The sequence below is a fragment of the Lytechinus pictus genome, chromosome 3, assembly GCF_037042905.1.
Source record: "Lytechinus pictus isolate F3 Inbred chromosome 3, Lp3.0, whole genome shotgun sequence".
In the NCBI taxonomy this organism is placed as follows: Eukaryota; Metazoa; Echinodermata; class Echinoidea; order Temnopleuroida; family Toxopneustidae; genus Lytechinus; species Lytechinus pictus.
The window spans coordinates 75,930,100-75,948,450 of NC_087247.1; the positions used below are offsets into that span (position 1 = coordinate 75,930,100).

Consider the following 18,351-nt stretch of genomic DNA (forward strand, 5'->3'; position numbering starts at 1 on the left):
TTTTTAATACAATATTTTGTTAAATAAGTAAATTTTTGGCCTGAAAATGTGCCTCAAAACTGAATTTTCTTCCTCTGTTTTCTTTTGCAAATTGTGCAAAACTTTTTATTTTGAGCCTCAATGATATCTATATCACAATAAAGCTGAACTTCTGTACTTTCTCACAATGCCACTCTTGATATGCAGCACCTTTTAATCGGGTCAAGATCACACTTTTTCCACCAAGGTACAAGACGAGATTTCTGAAATTTTGTACTTGCATGAAATCCAGAGTTCTGATTGGCTGGATAAGGTTCACAGAACAGGCGCGGGGTATTTGAGGAGATTACCACATGGGAAGTGTGACCTTCCCATGAACCCAGGCACTGGAACCGTTGGAATTTGCCACTGTGTGGTCTCTTTGACCAATCAGAGTGCAGTATTCTTGTTTTCAAGCTGCTTTATGTACTTGGCAAATGAAAAGTGTGATCTTGATCCGATTAAACCAATTCTTATTTTGAAACCTATATCAGTTTAAAGCATACATATTCAGCTTTATCATGATCTAAAAATCATTTGGGCTCAAACAAAAATAAAGTGTGAGAAAAGCAGCTTTTGTCAGGTGAAAATAATTATTTTGTAGCATATTTTAGATCAAAATTTTAACCTAAATTACAAAATCTTTGAATAAATTCAAACACATGACCTGAAAGAATGATTCTTCTTCTTTACAATGATACCAAATTCATGAAATTCGATGCACAATTAGAGCAGCAATGACCGAATGAAAAGAGGTGCTTTGGTCCGCATCAAGCTCATTAAATATGCAAAACATCTCAAGTCATGAATATCACTTGGATGAAAGAAGCCACTTTCTTGGGACCTGTCGTCTGACTGTTACCTGCATGCCTAGATTCTATAGTATACATTTTTTTATGAATGTACATCAACTTAAAAAAAGTGATGCCTAGAGTCTTACAGTGAAATTAGACCAAATCTATATTGAAATTAAAAGAAATTAGGAAAAAGGGTTTTTAAATGTATATATTGGATAACTTTTTCCTTCTTAATCAAGTATATTAATTAGGCAGATCATTAATTCAAAAATTAACTGTATAGGGGCATTGAAATAGTTCCAAAAGTTTGTTTTTGGCAATAAATGAACTTTATTTTGTTTAACCCTAAATCTTGTGAGGTATTTTTATTCTTGTCATTCCCGGGGGGGGGGGGGGGGGGGGGGGGAGGCCATTATGGCCCCCCTTAAGATCTCGGCCGCCGATAGCGCGAGCGACGCAAAAATTTGCACGCTGGTAGTGTGCGATGTAATCTACAAGGCTGTATGGTAAAATTTTCCAAAATAATGAGATTTTATTTAATATGAATTAATCATGCTAATTTATGCATAAATCATACTTTTTGCTCTAATTCACTAAATAAAGCTCCTAGAATGCTAATTTCTGGTAAAAATATTCTTTGTAGCATTCTTAACAATCGCAATTAAAAAAAACTTCGGTCTGGAAATCAATTTCTTAGGCATTTTATTGTTTTATGAATTTCTTATGTATTTCTGTGTTTTTTTTACTTTTTGTTTTTTATTGTTTTTTCAATGGAAATCGTTCCAGACTTAATTCTGATCATAAACAAGGCAAAATTAATTAAGTTTAATCAGTAAAAGTAGAAATAATGACACATTTATGAATTTTGGCTAAATACACAATTTGCATTGGATTTGTACATGAAATCACGTTTATGAGCAATTTTGGGTCTGACATGCACTTATATGATTTTGCGTAATGTCGTAACCGCGTACCCGGGCGTCACAAATTTGGTCTCAAAATTTGCGCGAGACTTGAAAGTAAAAAGTCAGTGAGCGGCGAGGTCAAAAAATTTCGCGCAGCAGATATATCGCGAAAATTGTCGAGGAGGGGGGGGGGGCATTATGCCCCCCCCCCCCCCCCCGGGAGAATTAGGGTTAAGTAGTGATATTTAACTCAACAAATGTTTTAAATTAATAAAAATCATGAGTTAAGCATCACATTTCAAAATTTTATCATTTACCGCATCCACCGGCTCTGCCACCCCTGTAACTTCAAACTTTAATAATTTGCTGTAGTTTTTGTTGCTGATATATTGTATTGACTTAATTTATAGTAATATATTTAGCCTATAGTTCTAGCTTCAAAATGAGACCTTTCATATCAAATTTGGCCATGGGGCTGTGACGCAGCTACAAATTATCCACAGCACTGAGTGGAAATTTGTTCATCCGCCACCCTTTTTGCATACCCAACTTATGAAAAGTGAACAAATATGTTCTGAACGATCATGCACTGTAACTAGATCAACGCCGATTTTTTTAAATCCGATTTTTTCTTTCAAGGGGCATGATCGAAGATTGGAAGGTGATCGCCGATTGTGGTAAAATCTGATAAAATCTGGAGCCAATTTTAACATATACCGGTAACCCAAATCTCCCTTACTGTATTGAACAAGGATGATGGTATGATGTCGATATCCAAATGTCTAAAAAGGAATAAATTGTACAAATTTAATAACTACAGTAGGGTCTACAGTATAAGACATCAAGGTTTCAACAAAACCTAAGTAGCTTTGGACATCCTGGCATCATGTATCAGTTGCATCTTATAGCACTGTTATTACAAACTGTACAAGGAAATCAACATTCATACTTAATGAATTTATCATGTAAATCTATCAAATATTATCAGCTAGAGATGTGAACATTGCACATTCAATCAACCTAAAATGTCCAAAATAAAACTTGAAATAAGGGGGGAAAATGGCATTTCATATTCAAGGCAAATTCAAACAAAAACAAGAAGACAACAAATTACAGTACTGTATTTATTTTCCCAAGGGAATCTTTCCCTTTAATTCCACAGATACTAACAGACTATTAGTCATATCAGACAATTGAGAGTAGAGTCCTGCAGTACTACATTGTATTAATAGTTCACACTTACATTCAGACACACAATCATGTACATGTAGATGACCAAGGTCACTCACTGCTCCATCAAAGCACTATAACCTTCCTTACATTAACAAGTGGAACGCCTCTGGCAGTCTCGCCTGCATTACGCGATTTTAATATCGCAGCAGTGCTAACTTTGAAAACTACTATAAAATAATCATTCACAAAAACACCATTCATATAATGACATAATACCACGTTCATTGACCATAAATGACATTTGAACGGTGACTTAAGACTTGTCAACTACACCCATGTCCACATTTCATTCACTCTATCTATAAACTTTCAAAGTTATGATGGCAATTCAACAATTACCCCAACATGGCCTAAGTTTATTGACCTTAACTGACCTTTGACCTTGGTTTTGTGACCTGAAACTCACAGGGGATGTTCAGTGATACTTGATTACTCTTATATCCCAAGTTTTATGAACTAGATCCATAAACTTTCAGAGTTACGATGGTAATTCAACAAATAACCCCAACACGGCCAAAGTTCATTGACCTTAAATGACCATTGACCATGTTCATGTGACCTATAACTCGCACAGGATATTCAGTGGGACTTAATTAACCTAATGTCAAAGTTTCATGAACTAGATCTATAAATTTTCAAAGTTATGATGGTAATTCAACAAATGCCCCCAACTTGGCCAAAGTTCATTGACCCTAAGTGACCTTTGACCTTGATCATGTGACCTGAAACTCAGGCAGGATGTTCACTAATACTTGATTAACCTTATGTCCAAGTTTCATGAACTAGGTCCATATACTTTCTAAGTTATGATGTCATTTCTAAAACTTAACCTTCAGTTAAGATTTTGAAAATAATTCTCCCAACATGGTCAAAGTTCATTGACCCTAAATGACCTTTGACTTTGGTCATGTGACCTGAAACTCAGGCAAGATGTTCAGAAATACTTGATTAACCTTATGTCCAAGTTTCATGAACTAGGTCCATAGACATTCTAAGTTATGATGTCATTTCAAAAACTTAACCTTAGGTTAAGATTTGATGTTGACGCCGCCGCCGTCGCCGTCGGAAAAGCGGCGCCTATAGTCTCGCTCTGCTATGCAGGCGAGACAAAAATTACATTGGGCATATTCAGACTACCACAAAATGCCATAACACCAGTCACCAGGTATTATCATACAGTCCTTTAGCAATACAATAAAACAAATATTTTGGTCTGCATCAATTGCCTGTTCAATACGAGAGCATGTAAAACAAAGGACCGAATATCCCTTTATATTAGGCTACTCTACAAAGTATGGCAAGTGCTGTATTGAACAATTTAATGCACACAAGCGAATGGGCTGAAAATACAAGGCGTTCAACAATGAATGCAACAATAATCAATTACGTCATGATATACATGTATAAGTTGAATTATCAAATTGAATTTATTTATTAAGTGAGGTCATAGTTATTGAAATCAACTACAGTGTAGCTCAATCAAAATTTCCCCTTTTTTCTGGGGGGGGGGGGGGTGGGATGGATGGATAACAATATTTGGATGACTATATTTTATGGAATCCCAGAAATATTCCTGGAGAAGGTACTTGCCGAAATGAAGAGAATATTAGCAGAGATTTTCCATGATCATGGGTATTTTGGTAAAGTGGAAGCAAATTAAAAGAATTTTCCCAAACCAGCAATCCCTGCAGACTGGGGGGGGGGGGGGAGGGGGCACTTCCATTGACGAGTGGATACCATGCGCAACCATGGGGTTTCGAAAAGTATTTTTCATGTTCTGAAAATGCACCCCTTATTGTATTGGAAACAAAATGGTACCCTTCACAGTATTCCCTGAATTGACCCCCTAAACAAGTAAAACGATATCTTAATTATCACAGACGTCGGCTTTACCTTTACTTTCATTGGGTTAATTTAGTACCACCCCACACACCACGCTCAAATCAGACCCTAAACACCGCAGTGTTGGGGCATAAAGTACATCCTTTATAAAGTATTTCAGTATTTTATACCCTCGCAAATTGGACCGTAAACACATAGTTTCTAACATGAAATATATACCCTTTTTTTCATTATTTTAGGGTTTTTGACACCCTTATTAGGTTATGTACGTAACATGCCCTATCTTGAAAGAGAGATCCTTTTTACATGTTTTGGGGGGCACAAATGGTATCCACTTGTCAATGGAAGTGCCCTGCCCCCTTGCACCTGCTAATCAGACAATACTGCGCATGCCCTGAGAAGGTCAGCTTCAGGTCGGTTTAAATGTGGCAAATAATTATCAGGGATTTTAAGGCCTGAACAAGTTCTTGTGATTGAGGAAGTCTGAATATAGTGTGGTATGCAGTTTTTATTGTGCTACAAATGTGTAATGTCCGTAATGCAATGGTGATGTAGTGTGCGTAAAAAAAAATTTCTATGAATTATTGAAATTTTTATAAAAAGTTGATATATTGCGCTTTGTATTGAAATTTGCAACAAAATTGGACCAAAACACAGTATGCTATAAAAATTTTATTACCTAAAATTGTTACAGACGTTAAACTTCAAGTGAGATGGAAATTTAAAAAAAGGTTTAAATGACTATTTTAATGTCCTATTGGATAATTTTAAATGGGTCCTCGGCTTTATAATAAAATTATCATCCAATTTTATAAGTGATTTTATGGTGACAGTTTTTACTGCAGAAGAAATGAATGCAAAATGTAGTGAATCTTATGGCAGTACCTCTGAAGAAAAACTTTTTTCAACGGCTTATAAAGTAAAATATGTGACTTGGGTCACATTTTCTTCAAATGAAATCTTGATATAATCCTTCTTGAATACTTTATAGGTTAAAACAAATTTGTATCTATTTTTTTCTTTTTCTTTTTTCATCCTTATGTATCATTTTCATTGAGTTGCCCGTAAACTACTGCTCTACTAAATGCTATCTCACTGGCTTGTTCTAGTCCAGATAAGAGTTATGATAATAATGTTTTAAACTAAAATAGAAATCTAATAACCATATACCATGATTAAAAGGTTACACTTCGTAATTCCGAAACACACAAATTGCCTATACCTCGATGTTCGTTAATACGAAAACGTTAAAGGGTTCGTTAATCCGAACATTTGTGGCCTTATTCCGAAGGTTCGTTAATCCGAAAACGAAATAAGGTTCGTTGATCCGAAAACGAAATAAGGTTCGTTGATCCGAAAACGAAATAAGGTTCGTTGATCCGAAAACGAAATAAGGTTCGTTGATCCGAAAACAAAATAAGGTTCGTTGATCCGAAAACGAAATAAGGTTCGTTGATCCGAAAACGAAATAAGGTTCGTTGATCCGAAAACGAAATAAGGTTCGTTGATCCAAAAACGAAATAAGGTTCGTTGTTCCGAAGGTTCGTTAGTCCGAAAACGAAATAAGGTTAGTTAATCATTTAGTTTTCGGACTAACAAACCTTTGGAATTACGAACCTCATTTCTTTTTCGGATTAACGAACCTTCGGAATTACGAACCTCATTTCGTTTTCGGACTAACGAACCTCATTTCGTTTTCGGAATAACGAACCTTCGGAATAACGAACCTTCGGAAATACGAACCTTCGGAATATCAGAACCTTCGGAATAACGAAGCTTCGGAATTACGAATGTATGCGGATTAAAATCAATGTTATAAAGAAATTGATATGGGCCTATGCATCAGTCTCATACTTACTCCAAAAAGATGCTTACTAGTATGTATAGTTTATGAAGAACATCTAACACATTTTGATCAACTACAGTCAAGACTCAAGAACTATTGATATTTACAGCCAGGGCTCCCTCCCCCCCCCCACCCCCTCCCTTCTATCAATTATCCCATTTTAATATTGAATATTCCTGGAATTTAAAATCCTGAGCCATCAGTTGTGTTGTGAAGACTAATGTACACATAAGTGGTTAGAAACCAACAAACTGAATTGAGTTTACAGTAGTGCTGGTCGATATTTCACTTTAATGTACATGTAAGTCTGAAAGTCATCAGAAAAATATTGCAGATAACACAACATATCGCCAAGTCTAAAAATTCATTACATTGTTCACTAAGAGCTGCAATTCCATAATGAGCAGGGAAGGGAGAAATTAAAGTAATAAGGCTTTCTTCGATTGGTGCTTGTCCATGAAAAGCGGGAATTTGAGTACCAACTTACAAAGTTCTAATTTGGTTATAAGCAAAACAGAAAAGAATTTTTGGTTAATAGTGATTAATTTCTAATTCTATAATCAATAATATTTTGGTCATATCAGGTTACCGCGATATATCAAAACAATATTGAATATTCAATATTTTTTTCTATTTCAGATAATTTCAATAATATTGAAATACTGCCGAAGACTAGTTTACAGCATAGCTTTGCCATGATATAAAGTCTTATCCAAAACAATGATTCGACTTACTTCAGTGAGGGGAGTAAGAGATGCACTTTCACCACCATAATACTTGTTCTTATCAAGATGAAGAACTTTCTTGCCATTCACAGACATAAGTCCACTTAGCACACTTTCCTGAAAAGTGAAGAGACAAAAGCAATAATCAAACAATTATAATACTTGAATAACTTGATATACAGTATACATGATAAAAATTAAAGTAATTTCTATCATCAACACTGCCACTGGTAGTGCCTAGTGTAGTAGGCTATTTCAACACCAGACTGTACTGTAGTGCAACTTTCTCGCTACCACGCATCACAATTTGCGGGCGCCGACAACCCTGAAAATTTTCAGGGCAAATCCGCCAACCGTTAACTTCCCCGACAACTGTAAAACAGGCCTAGATCTACACGAAAAACTGAATAATATATTATTAAAAAAAAAAAAATCTGCTTTTCAGATCCTAAAACTAGAGATGCTAGAGGGTCGCGCGGCCGAGCACGTATCCCCCCCCCCCCCGAACCCACCGCGTCATCCATCAATGATGCGGTATATAGAGCTCACACAGATATTTGACAAATAAATACAATTGTCATGGCGACAATGACCCTGCCCACATTTTGCCTGTGGGTACCAAATTTGATGACAATAATATGATGTAGCAGCATGACTCTGCAGAACCTAAAATATTGTCTAGTATCACCTGTTGGGAATACAATTATAGAGTAATCTAGATCTATTTTATAAACCTAACCCTAAGACCCCCCCCCCCCCACAAAAAATGATGGGCATCTTCACTTCACCTTCTAATAATGCTTCTGTGTGCCAACTGTTATGACAAACTGAAAAAAAAGCAATGAAGAAGAAATGCAGCTGATAGAGCGCTCACAAGGACATCTCTGCTATTTCCACAAAAACTTGTTACCATGGCAATGATGTCTCTGCCCACACCAAAATCAATAGGCGGCTTTGCTTTACCATAATGGACCTTCATGCCACATTTGAAGATGATCGGAGAAGAAATGCAGCTGGTAGAGCGCTCACGAGGGCATCTCTGCTATTTCCCAGTTGGAATTGATCAGAGGGCCTGAAAATTACCTAGAATACAATATTTTGTACACAAAAATGCTAAAACTATGGCCTGAAAATAAATTGCCAGGGCCTGAATTCAGGCTTTTGCCTGAAAACTGGCATCCCTGTTGTTACTGCGACGCATTGCGCGCATTAATTGTGACGTAATTAGTGTTATTTTAATCTTGATTGCAGCGTCATGGTTGCCATGTATATTTGCGCATAATAATAATAATCATAATAGTTGCGCACGTGTTATAAATAATTGTCATTGTTTAAGTATTACGAAGGAAAAAGGCTGTGTCCAGTCCAGTATACAGAAAGAAACTGAAAGCCATATTTGGTAAGTTTGATTACTTTTATTTGATTATTAATTGCACTCTGTTATTTACCAAATATTTATTATGAGAATAATGATGAATGGATGTTGTTTTTATGTAAATATGAATCTAATGTGTAAACGAGAAGATAATATGTCTGTGTATTTATGATTCTTGTATATCTGTTTTATAATTTTCAGAATGTTATCTGCAACGCTTAATCTACAAAATATTTCTACTGATCATTAATCGACAATCATCTATATTAAAGAGTTCTTTAAATCGTATATATGAAACTCGTCCTGTCATTCGTCGTATATTTTTGGAAACTCCTCTTTTATAGAGGCAGCCACAATAACATTCAAATTAAGCATCAAGCTGAATAACATTCAAAAAGCTGACAATGGACATGATGGAGAGAAAAGATAAGCATGATAAGGAAGAATGCGGATCTCTCAAGTCAAAGTGCAGTTCCACGAGGACCGGAGTAAGTCTAGCGGTCTCTGTAGAGCTGGAAATGTTGGAGTTAAAAAAGAAGGCCGCCGCCATGCAAGCAAAATTGTCTTTCAAAGAAAAGGATAAGAAAGTAAAGGAAATGGAAAGAAAAGCCAAGATGGCACAAGAAGCATACAAAGAGATGCAAGATGCATAAGTCTGCGAGATAGAACTCGCAGAAAACGAAGCTAAGTTAGAAGTGCTGGAAGAATTTGGAAAGGAGAATGGATTGGAGAAATCATCCCTATTGGAAGGACTTGATGTCAATAAAGAAGCTGATATGGAAAGATTTCTGAAGTCATGCGAGGCAGATGTAACGCCTCCTCCAAATCTTGTAGCGGGGCAGTCGCCGCAGAATTTCCAAGTACCTTCTACCCTGAACAGTCAGGATGGGAGCAGATTGCCAAATCACTGGAAAGATGTGTTACTCAGCTCGGCAACGTAAGTCTCCAACAATGTGCCGCTAATCAGGAAATGTCGGCATCTCTTCAGCTACCTAAGATAGACATTCCCATCTTTAATGGAGACCCCATGACCTACCCAATGTGGAAGCATGCATTCATAAGTATGATAGATAGCAAGCCAATGGGATCTACCACCAAGTTGATGTACCTGAATAATCATGTAACAGGAAAACCAAAGGATGTCGTCCAGCATTTCATGCTGATAGGAAGTGAAGATGGCTATGAAAGAGCGATGAGTCTCATAAGTGAGAGATATGGAAATCCAAGCATCGTTAGCACAGCCTACATGAATAAACTTGCCGCCTGGCCAAAGATAGGACCGAAGGATTGCAACGGTTTGATGGAGTTCGCAGATTTCCTAGGAAAAGTAAAGGCAGCAAAGCAATCAGTAAAGTCTCTTGGAATCTTAGATTATCCACAGGAGAATGCCAAACTTCTAGAGAAATTGCCTGTATATCTCGAAGGAAGATGGAGAGATGAGATTGACCGTCAGAGAGAAAACATCGACCAACAAGAATATCCATCATTCTCAAAGTTTGAAGAGTTTGTGAGAAGGGCAGCTAACAAGGCCAACATCCCTGAACTTGCAGGCCTCAGAGAAACCTCGAGAAGTCTTGGAGCATCGGGTCCTAAAGCAAGAACCTTCGCAACAGATGGAAGGAGGGTAAAATCGGAATGGTCGAAAAATGGAAGCTATGCAAAATGTCCTTGGTGTAAGGAAGACCATACCCTAGATGAATGTGATGATTTCGTCACCAAGCCTATGTATGACCGGAAGGCATTTCTTTTCAAGCGGAGACTGTGCATGGGATGTGGGATGACAGATAGTCATCGTATCAAGGAGTGCCAAGATCGACGATCGTGCAAGGAATGTGGCGGTAGCCATCTGTCCTGTCTACACTATGCTACCAAGAAGACTGAGCATGCAGGGTTTGCCAACTGTACTACAGTATGCTCAATCCAGGATCAAAACGGCAGAGATCATAGTATGATTGTACCAGTCTGGGTGAGACATCAAGAAAATCCAAGTAAAGAGTGCCTTGTGTATGCAGTGCTTGATGATCAGTCAAATGTAAGCTTCATGTCAGAGAAACTGCGTGACAAACTCGGCGTAAAGGGAGCTTCAACAAATCTGCAGCTGACAACAATGCATGGAAGTTCTAACATCGAAAGTAAGAAAATCAAGGGTCTGGAGATACAAGACTATAATAAGGAGCATGTAATTCAACTACCAGTGGCCTTTGCAAGACAGGAAATACCAGCCAGCAGGTCACAAATACCCAAGAAGGAGGTGGTAAATCACTGGCCTCATCTTCGTCAAGTTGCGGATGAAATGATACCCTATGATAGAAACATTGATGTGTCACTCTTGATCGGAAACGATTGCCCAAGAGCTATCCGGCCTCGACAAGTAATTACTGGAGGGGAGGATGACCCCTATGCGAAAAAATCTCTCCTAGGTTGGGGAATTATTGGAAAAGTCTGCCTGACATCTGAAAGTTCAGGTGCTGTTGTTTGCAACAAAGCTACAAGTTGTGAGAGCGTGAAGTTTGCAGTCCCGTCAACAGCGAAAGAAATCCTCTGCCCGCAGAAAGTCATTGCGATTCTCGAGAAGGACTTTGCTGATGAAAACATGGGAGGGCAGTCTTTCTCAATGGAGGACAAGAAGTTCCTGCGAATCATGGAGAAAGGAATAAGGAAACGACCAGACGGACATTATGAGATGCCCCTCCCTCTCAAGACGCCTAACACATCGCTACCATACAATCGCAAAGTAGCAGAGAACCGATGGAAACAACTAAATGCCAGGTTTAGAAGGAACCCAAAGTTTATGGAAGACTACATAGAATTCATGAAAGATGTGCTTGAAACATGTGCTGAAAGGGCTCCCTCTAACTACAAACAAGGAAAGGTAAACTATGTACCCCATACTGGTGTCTATCATCCCAAAAAGCCAGGGAAAATACGTGTGGTCTTTGATTGCTCAGCAAAGTGTGAAGGAATCTCACTCAATGACAACCTCCTACAAGGACCAGACTTGACTAATGGCTTACTTGGAGTACTGTGCAGGTTCCGCCAAGAAGAAGTTGCTGTCGTTGGAGACATCAAAGGAATGTTTCACCAATTCTTCGTGTCGGAGGAAGATCGGGACCTTCTCCGTTTCTTGTGGTGGGAAGATGGTGACCCAAACAAAAACGTGATCGAATACAGGATGAAGGTTCACCTATTCGGCGCTACTAGCTCACCTGGATGTGCCAACTATGGCTTCAAGAAAGCAGCAGATGATGGCGAAGCTGAGTTTGGGTCCGATGCAGCTTCATATATTCGAGATGACTTCTATGTCGACGACGGACTTAAGTCAGTCGCAACCCCAGATGAAGCTGTGAGTGTCATGAAAGCAAGTCAAGCAATCTGCAGTAAAGCTGGACTGAGATTACACAAGATAATGTCTAACAATAAGGAGGTTCTGCAGAGTTTTCCTATCGAAGACAGAGCTAAGGGTATTGCTGACTTGGACCTAGAAGTTGATCCACTACCAATAGAGAGAGCATTAGGTGTATTCTGGTGCGTGGAAAGTGATACATTGCAGTTCCGAATTGAGCTTAAAGATCGCCCTCTTACTAGACGGGGAGTTCTATCCACTGTTGGCTCAATTTATGACCCTATCGGCCTTGCAAGTCCAGTGACTCTGAGAGGAAAGCAGATTCTCCAGGACCTCTGCAGAAGGAAACTTGATTGGGACAGCCCCTTACCCGATGACGTCAGACCACAGTGGGAGAAATGGAGATCTGAAATAAGTGAACTCGAGAAACTAAACGTCCCAAGATGCTACAAGCCTCCAAACTTCGGCAAAGTAAAGCGTACAGAGTTACATCACTTTTCAGATGCAAGTTTTGATGGTTACGGACAGTGCTCTTATATTCGCCTGGTGAATGAAGAGGACAAAGTGTGTTGCTCTCTCGTGACAGCCAAATCAAGAGTAACCCCACTCAGACAGATGACTATTCCCAGACTCGAACTGACGGCTGCCACTGTATCAGCAAAGATGAGTACATTTCTAAGGAAAGAATTGACAGTGGCTAAACCTCAAGAATTCTTCTGGACAGATAGTCAAGTGGTCTTGGGTTACATTCGTAACGAAGCAAGGAGATTCCATGTCTTCGTGGCAAATAGGGTGCAACAGATACATGACGAAACAAACCCCAAAAGATGGTTCTATGTGAACACAAAAGACAACCCTGCTGATGAGGCGTCTCGAGGGATGAGAGCAAAGGAGCTCGTTGAAAGTAGCCGCTGGCTGGTTGGACCGAAGTTTCTTCATGAGAAAGGAGAATTCAAGATTCCTACAGAGCAGTATAAAGCCAGCTGTGAGAAAGATGACCCAGAAGTTAGACATGTGTCGACTTTGTCTACAATGACTGCTAGAGCCAACCACTTCGAGATTAGTCGCCTCCAGCATATCTCAAGCTGGCAACGTGCCAAGAGAGTGGTAGCACTATGTATGATGTTCAAAAGTAAACTACGAAAGAGAGAAGTGAAGAGGAAGACAAGCCCTAAACTGAACCGTCCACTCCAACGTGTTATCTTGACAGTTGCAGAAGTCGATGCAGCAGAAACTGAAGTAATCCGAAACTTGCAGATAGAACATTTTCGTGACGAATTGATGGTACTTCGCAACTTAGGCTCTGGTGAGCAAAAGGACAGACAAACAGCAAGGAAGAGAAACAGTGAAATCAAGCCAATCAGTTCTCTATATCGTCTAGATCCATACATTGGCAGTGATGGTATCATGCGAGTTGGTGGACGAATCGACAAAGCTGCCGTACCTGACGAAATCAAGCATCCCGTCATCATGCCGAGAAATTCTCATATGACGACATTGCTCATAAGACACAAGCATGAGCAGGTTAACCACATGGGAAGAGGAATCACACATAATCAACCGAGACAAAATGGATACTGGGTGATTGGTGGTTCTTCTGCAGTTTCCAGTATCATATCAAAGTGTGTCTTGTGCAGAAAAATGAGAGGACCATTGCAGCAACAGAAGATGGCAGATCTGCCAAAAGATCGCCTAGAACCGGCACCCCCATTCACATACTGTGCTGTGGATTACTTTGGACCTTTCAACATCAAAGAAAAAAGAAGTATTGTGAAAAGATATGGAGTACTTTTCACTTGTATGGCATCGAGAGCCATTCATCTAGAAGCAGCAAATAGTCTCACAAGCAGTAGCTTCATCAACTGCCTCCGGCGGTTCCTCACTCGTCGTGGACCAGTCAGACAGATCAGATCTGATAAAGGGACTGCTTTCGTTGGCGCTAGAAACGAGTTGCGGGAAGCAATGAGAGAGTTGGACCAGGAATCTATCCAGACGTATCTACTAGAGAATGGAGTTGATTGGATACCCTTCCAGATGAACACGCCAAGTGCATCTCACATGGGAGGAGTGTGGGAGCGCCAGATTGGTACAGTACGCAGAGTCCTTGAACCCCTCCTCATGAGTTCAGGGTCACAACTAGATGATGAATCCTTCCAGATGTTCCTTACTGAAGTGGAGTCAGTTGTCAATTCCAGACCACTGTCTACAGCTAATCTATGTGCAGGAGATGCCCCTAAACCGTTGACTCCGAACCATCTTCTAACCATGAAGGCAAAAGTTGTGATGCCTCCCCCAGGCAAGTTTCAGCAAGGACGTATATGCTCGGAAGTGGTGGCGTCGTGTGCAGTATCTAGCGAACGAATTCTGGAGTAGATGGAAGCGTGAATATCTCCAAGACATCCAAACAAGACAGAAGTGGGTCCATCCAAAGCGTGACCTCGCGATAGGCGACATCGTCATTGTAAAAGACTGCAGCGATACTCGAAGTCAGTGGTCACTAGGAAGAGTGACAGAAGCCTACAAATGTGATGACGGCCGAGTTCGTAAAGTGAAACTGATCATGGCTGATCGCGATCTTCGAAAAGACGGTAAACGTAAGCATGAGCCTAGATTTTTGGAAAGACCCATACATAAGCTCGTTTTGATCCTAGCAGATGACTAGATTTGTTCTTAATGTGATACTGACACTATAACAGAAAGAGACTGCTTTTCACATGGGCTAGTATAATCCACGCGAAAGACATTTAGGGATTCCCCCACAAGGAGCCAAACACAAGAACAATTAGACTGTTACATTATTATCGTTTATTTTTATATCAATAGGCAATGAGCAGATTGATATGCAAAGTTATTGATAGCTTGTAAAATTGTTTCTGTGCTATTTGAATATGTGATCTTTCATTTTGTCTTGTTCAACCAAATGAGCGAAACATTGCTTATATTGCAGTGTGCATGTTTTGGCATGATACATATACAAATTTAATATATTATCTTTTTGATGTTTCAAGAATCAAATCGGATCAAAAGAAATGCATTTGAAAAAAAAAAAGGCTTGCTATATTTTCAGATATCGTTTAAAATATTGTATTATGCATTCATTTATTTATCATTTTATGATTTGATCGTATAGTTTTGACCTGAATTTGCTTTCGAACGCTTGAAACTTCGAGAATATATTAGAATTATTTACTTATCAAACTGTGATGAGAGCATGCAAGCATAATACTAAAGCATGAATACTTTGTTTATTGATATTTTTAATAGTGGTTTATAGTGTTATTCTTTTTATGCAAGCGCTATATATATTTCTAATTGAAGTTTATAAGTATATATAAGTAACTGTTTTGGATAATCAGTTAAAGGAGCCATGTTACTGCGACGCATTGCGCGCATTAATTGTGACGTAATTAGTGTTATTTTAATCTTGATTGCAGCGTCATGGTTGCCATGTATAATTGCGCATAATAATAATAATAATAATCATAATAGTTGCGCGCGTGTTATAAATAATTGTCATTGTTTAAGTATTACGAAGGAAAAAGGCTGTGTCCAGTCCAGTATACAGAAAGAAACAGAAAGCCATATTTGGTAAGTTTGATTACTTTCATTTGATTATTAATTGCACTCTGTTATTTACCAAATATTTATTATGAGAATAATGATGAATGGATGTTGTTTTTATGTAAATATGAATCTAATGTGTAAACGAGAAGATAATATGTCTGTGTATTTATGATTCTTGTATATCTGTTTTATAATTTTCAGAATGTTATCTGCAACGCTTAATCTACAAAATATTTCTACTGATCATTAATCGACAATCATCTATATTAAAGAGTTCTTTAAATCGTATATATGAAACTCGTCCTGTCATTCGTCGTATATTATTGGAAACTCCTCTTTTATAGAGGCAGCCACACCTGTCATTACCATGGCAACGATGTCTCCGCCCACACCAAAATCGATAGGCGGCTTTGCTATATCACACTCAACCGTCATGCCACATATGAAGAAGATCGGAGAAGAAATGCAGCTGGTAGAGCGCTCACAAGGACATCTCTGCTACTAGTATTCCCACAAAAACTCTTCTTACCATGGCAACGATGTCTCCACCCACACCAAAATCAAGAGGCTTCTTTGCTATAGCATATTCAACCTTCATGCCAAATTTGAAGACGATCAGAGAAGAAATGCAGCTGATAGAGCGCTCACAAGGAAATCTCTGCGGCGGCGCGACGAGGCCAAATCCATAGTATCCTCCGAACTTTTTCTTTCTCCATTTCTTTCTTTCTTCTTTTATAATTATTTTCAGTGATTCCCTTTTTTATTTTGTGCCACGGTCACAAAAGAAAGGGGCAATGGTACATGTCCATAGAACATCACTTCTTTCCTTTAAACGGTAAAATCTTGTTTTGAATTTTTTTTTTTTTGGGGGGGGGAGGGGCAAGTGAAATATATATTCGGGCTAGTATTTTCGAACTATTTAGAAATACAATAAGTTATCTAGCACCCTGTACAAGATTAAGTACATTTAACATCTAAAAAAAAGGATACCGAAAAAATGTCCATTGATGCCATTTTTTGGAAAAAGATTTTGGCCTTGGTGCCCTTTGTAGTGGCCTTGGTGCCCTAAACAATATGAGGTATTTCAACAAGCCCCCGAAGCTACCGTCATTTTGTTTAATCCATTAGAAGCTAAAATAAGCCCTCATTAATATTAATTTCGTACGATGCTCCCTCGTCAACTGTGGTTTTGTACGTGTATTAGACAATACGCACATCAGCGCAATGACAAAGGTCAACTTGGCAAATTCATTAATGTATTCATTTTGTTACGCGCTCGTGACGCGAAGGGGTCAGCGAATCAAGCAAGCGCAAATCTGAGACGATACGTTGCGCTCTATAAAGTATCAATATCACAAGCGATATCACTTATAAACAAAGCATTGTTTGTATTGCGTCTTATAGGCCTTTGCTAATTCCAAAAGGGAAGATGAAAAGGGTAGATCGAGTCGTGATTATGTAAAGAGGTCTCTAGTGCTTTTGCCATCCATAAATCGTAATTACCATAATTGTAACTCATGATATAACGGGCCCCAATTTATCATGTTTAATACGTTTCCTGTCCCCTTTATTCTCCAGCATTTCTTACTCTGTTTTTTTTTCCATTTAATCATTTTCCCACTCATAATTCTTTTGTGCCGCCTTTCTCCTACATATGTAGAGCTCCTTTTCAAAAGGGGTTAGGTCCATTTTTCATCAAACTTGATTCTTATGTCTTTATGAAAAGATTTTTAGTAGCTATATAAGATGATACCATAGAAAAGTTGAAATTCCTATTAAAAAGTGAACTAATATGGCAAAGAAAAATCACCTTTTTTTCAAAAGGGGTTAGGTCCATTTCAGTTTAGTTGCAAAAGGGGTTAGGTCCACACAGACTTTTTTTGGAAAATAATATCTTAAAAAATATGAAGACAAGTAGATATCTTTTATACCCAATTTCATGTTCTCATGGTAGGGTATCATGAAAATTCAGTTTCGCATAAGAATATTGCAATATGGGAGAATTAAAAAAGAATTATTTTCTTGGAGTGGACCTAACCCCTTTTGCAACTAAACTCTTCTGAAGAACTCATTTGTCAAAAGGGGTTAGGTCCATTTTTCATATAGTTTATTGTTTTCTGTCTCTAAACCTCTAAATTTTCAGTCACTCTGATGATACCAAAGAAAATTTGAAATTCAAATGAAAACGTGAATGGAAGTGGCAAAAAAATCACTTTTTTTTTCAAAAGAGATTGGATTTAGTCTGCTATGCAGACTCTGAATGGCTCGTGAAGTGGGATCTACAGCTGGTTTGCGAAGCAAACCAGCCTGAAAGGGCGAGCGAAGCGAGCCACATCTGCAGCTCTAGTAGACCTAGTCTGCTATGCAGACTCCTTGAATCAGCTGTGATACACACACTGCAGATGTGGGTCTACAGTTGTAGACTAGATTGGATTCACTTCAATTTACTTGCAAAAGGGGTTAGGTACACAATGATATTTTTTTAAGTATATAGAAAAAATTTGAAGACGGGTAGATTTCTTTTATACCCAATTTTATGTTCACATGATAGAGTAGTACATCATGACAATTTAGTTTCTCATAAGAATATTGCAATAAGTGAGAATAAAAACATGGTTTTTCTCGGAATGGTCCAAAGTGGCCCTAACCCCTTTTGCAACTAAACTCTTCATATATTTCCTTCTTCTTTTCCCACTTGTTATC

The 18,351-nt window shown here is 38.4% G+C and overlaps 2 protein-coding genes across 2 annotated transcripts in view; one reads left to right on the forward strand and one right to left on the reverse strand.

Moving 5' to 3' along the window:
• Positions 1 to 8,790, reverse strand: part of LOC129256686 (rab GDP dissociation inhibitor alpha-like) — a 40,066-nt gene extending 31,276 nt beyond the window's left edge. Inside the window, exon 1 of the mRNA XM_064097737.1 lies at positions 7,376 to 8,790. Coding sequence (XP_063953807.1) covers positions 7,376 to 7,462 — 87 coding nt within the window. The 5' untranslated portion in view covers positions 7,463 to 8,790. The remainder of the gene's footprint in view (positions 1 to 7,375) is intronic.
• Positions 8,791 to 9,537: 747 nt separating this feature from the next.
• On the forward strand, positions 9,538 to 14,457 carry LOC129258049 (uncharacterized). Its single transcript, XM_054896504.2, has one exon. The coding sequence runs from the start codon at positions 9,538 to 9,540 to the stop codon at positions 14,455 to 14,457; it is 4,920 nt and encodes a 1,639-aa protein (XP_054752479.2).
• Positions 14,458 to 18,351: the final 3,894 nt, after the last annotated feature.

Coding starts and splice junctions, on each gene's coding strand:
- LOC129258049 (XM_054896504.2), top strand. CDS start 9,538: ATGCGAGGCAGATGTAACGCCTCCTCCAAATCTTGTAGCGGGGCAGTC.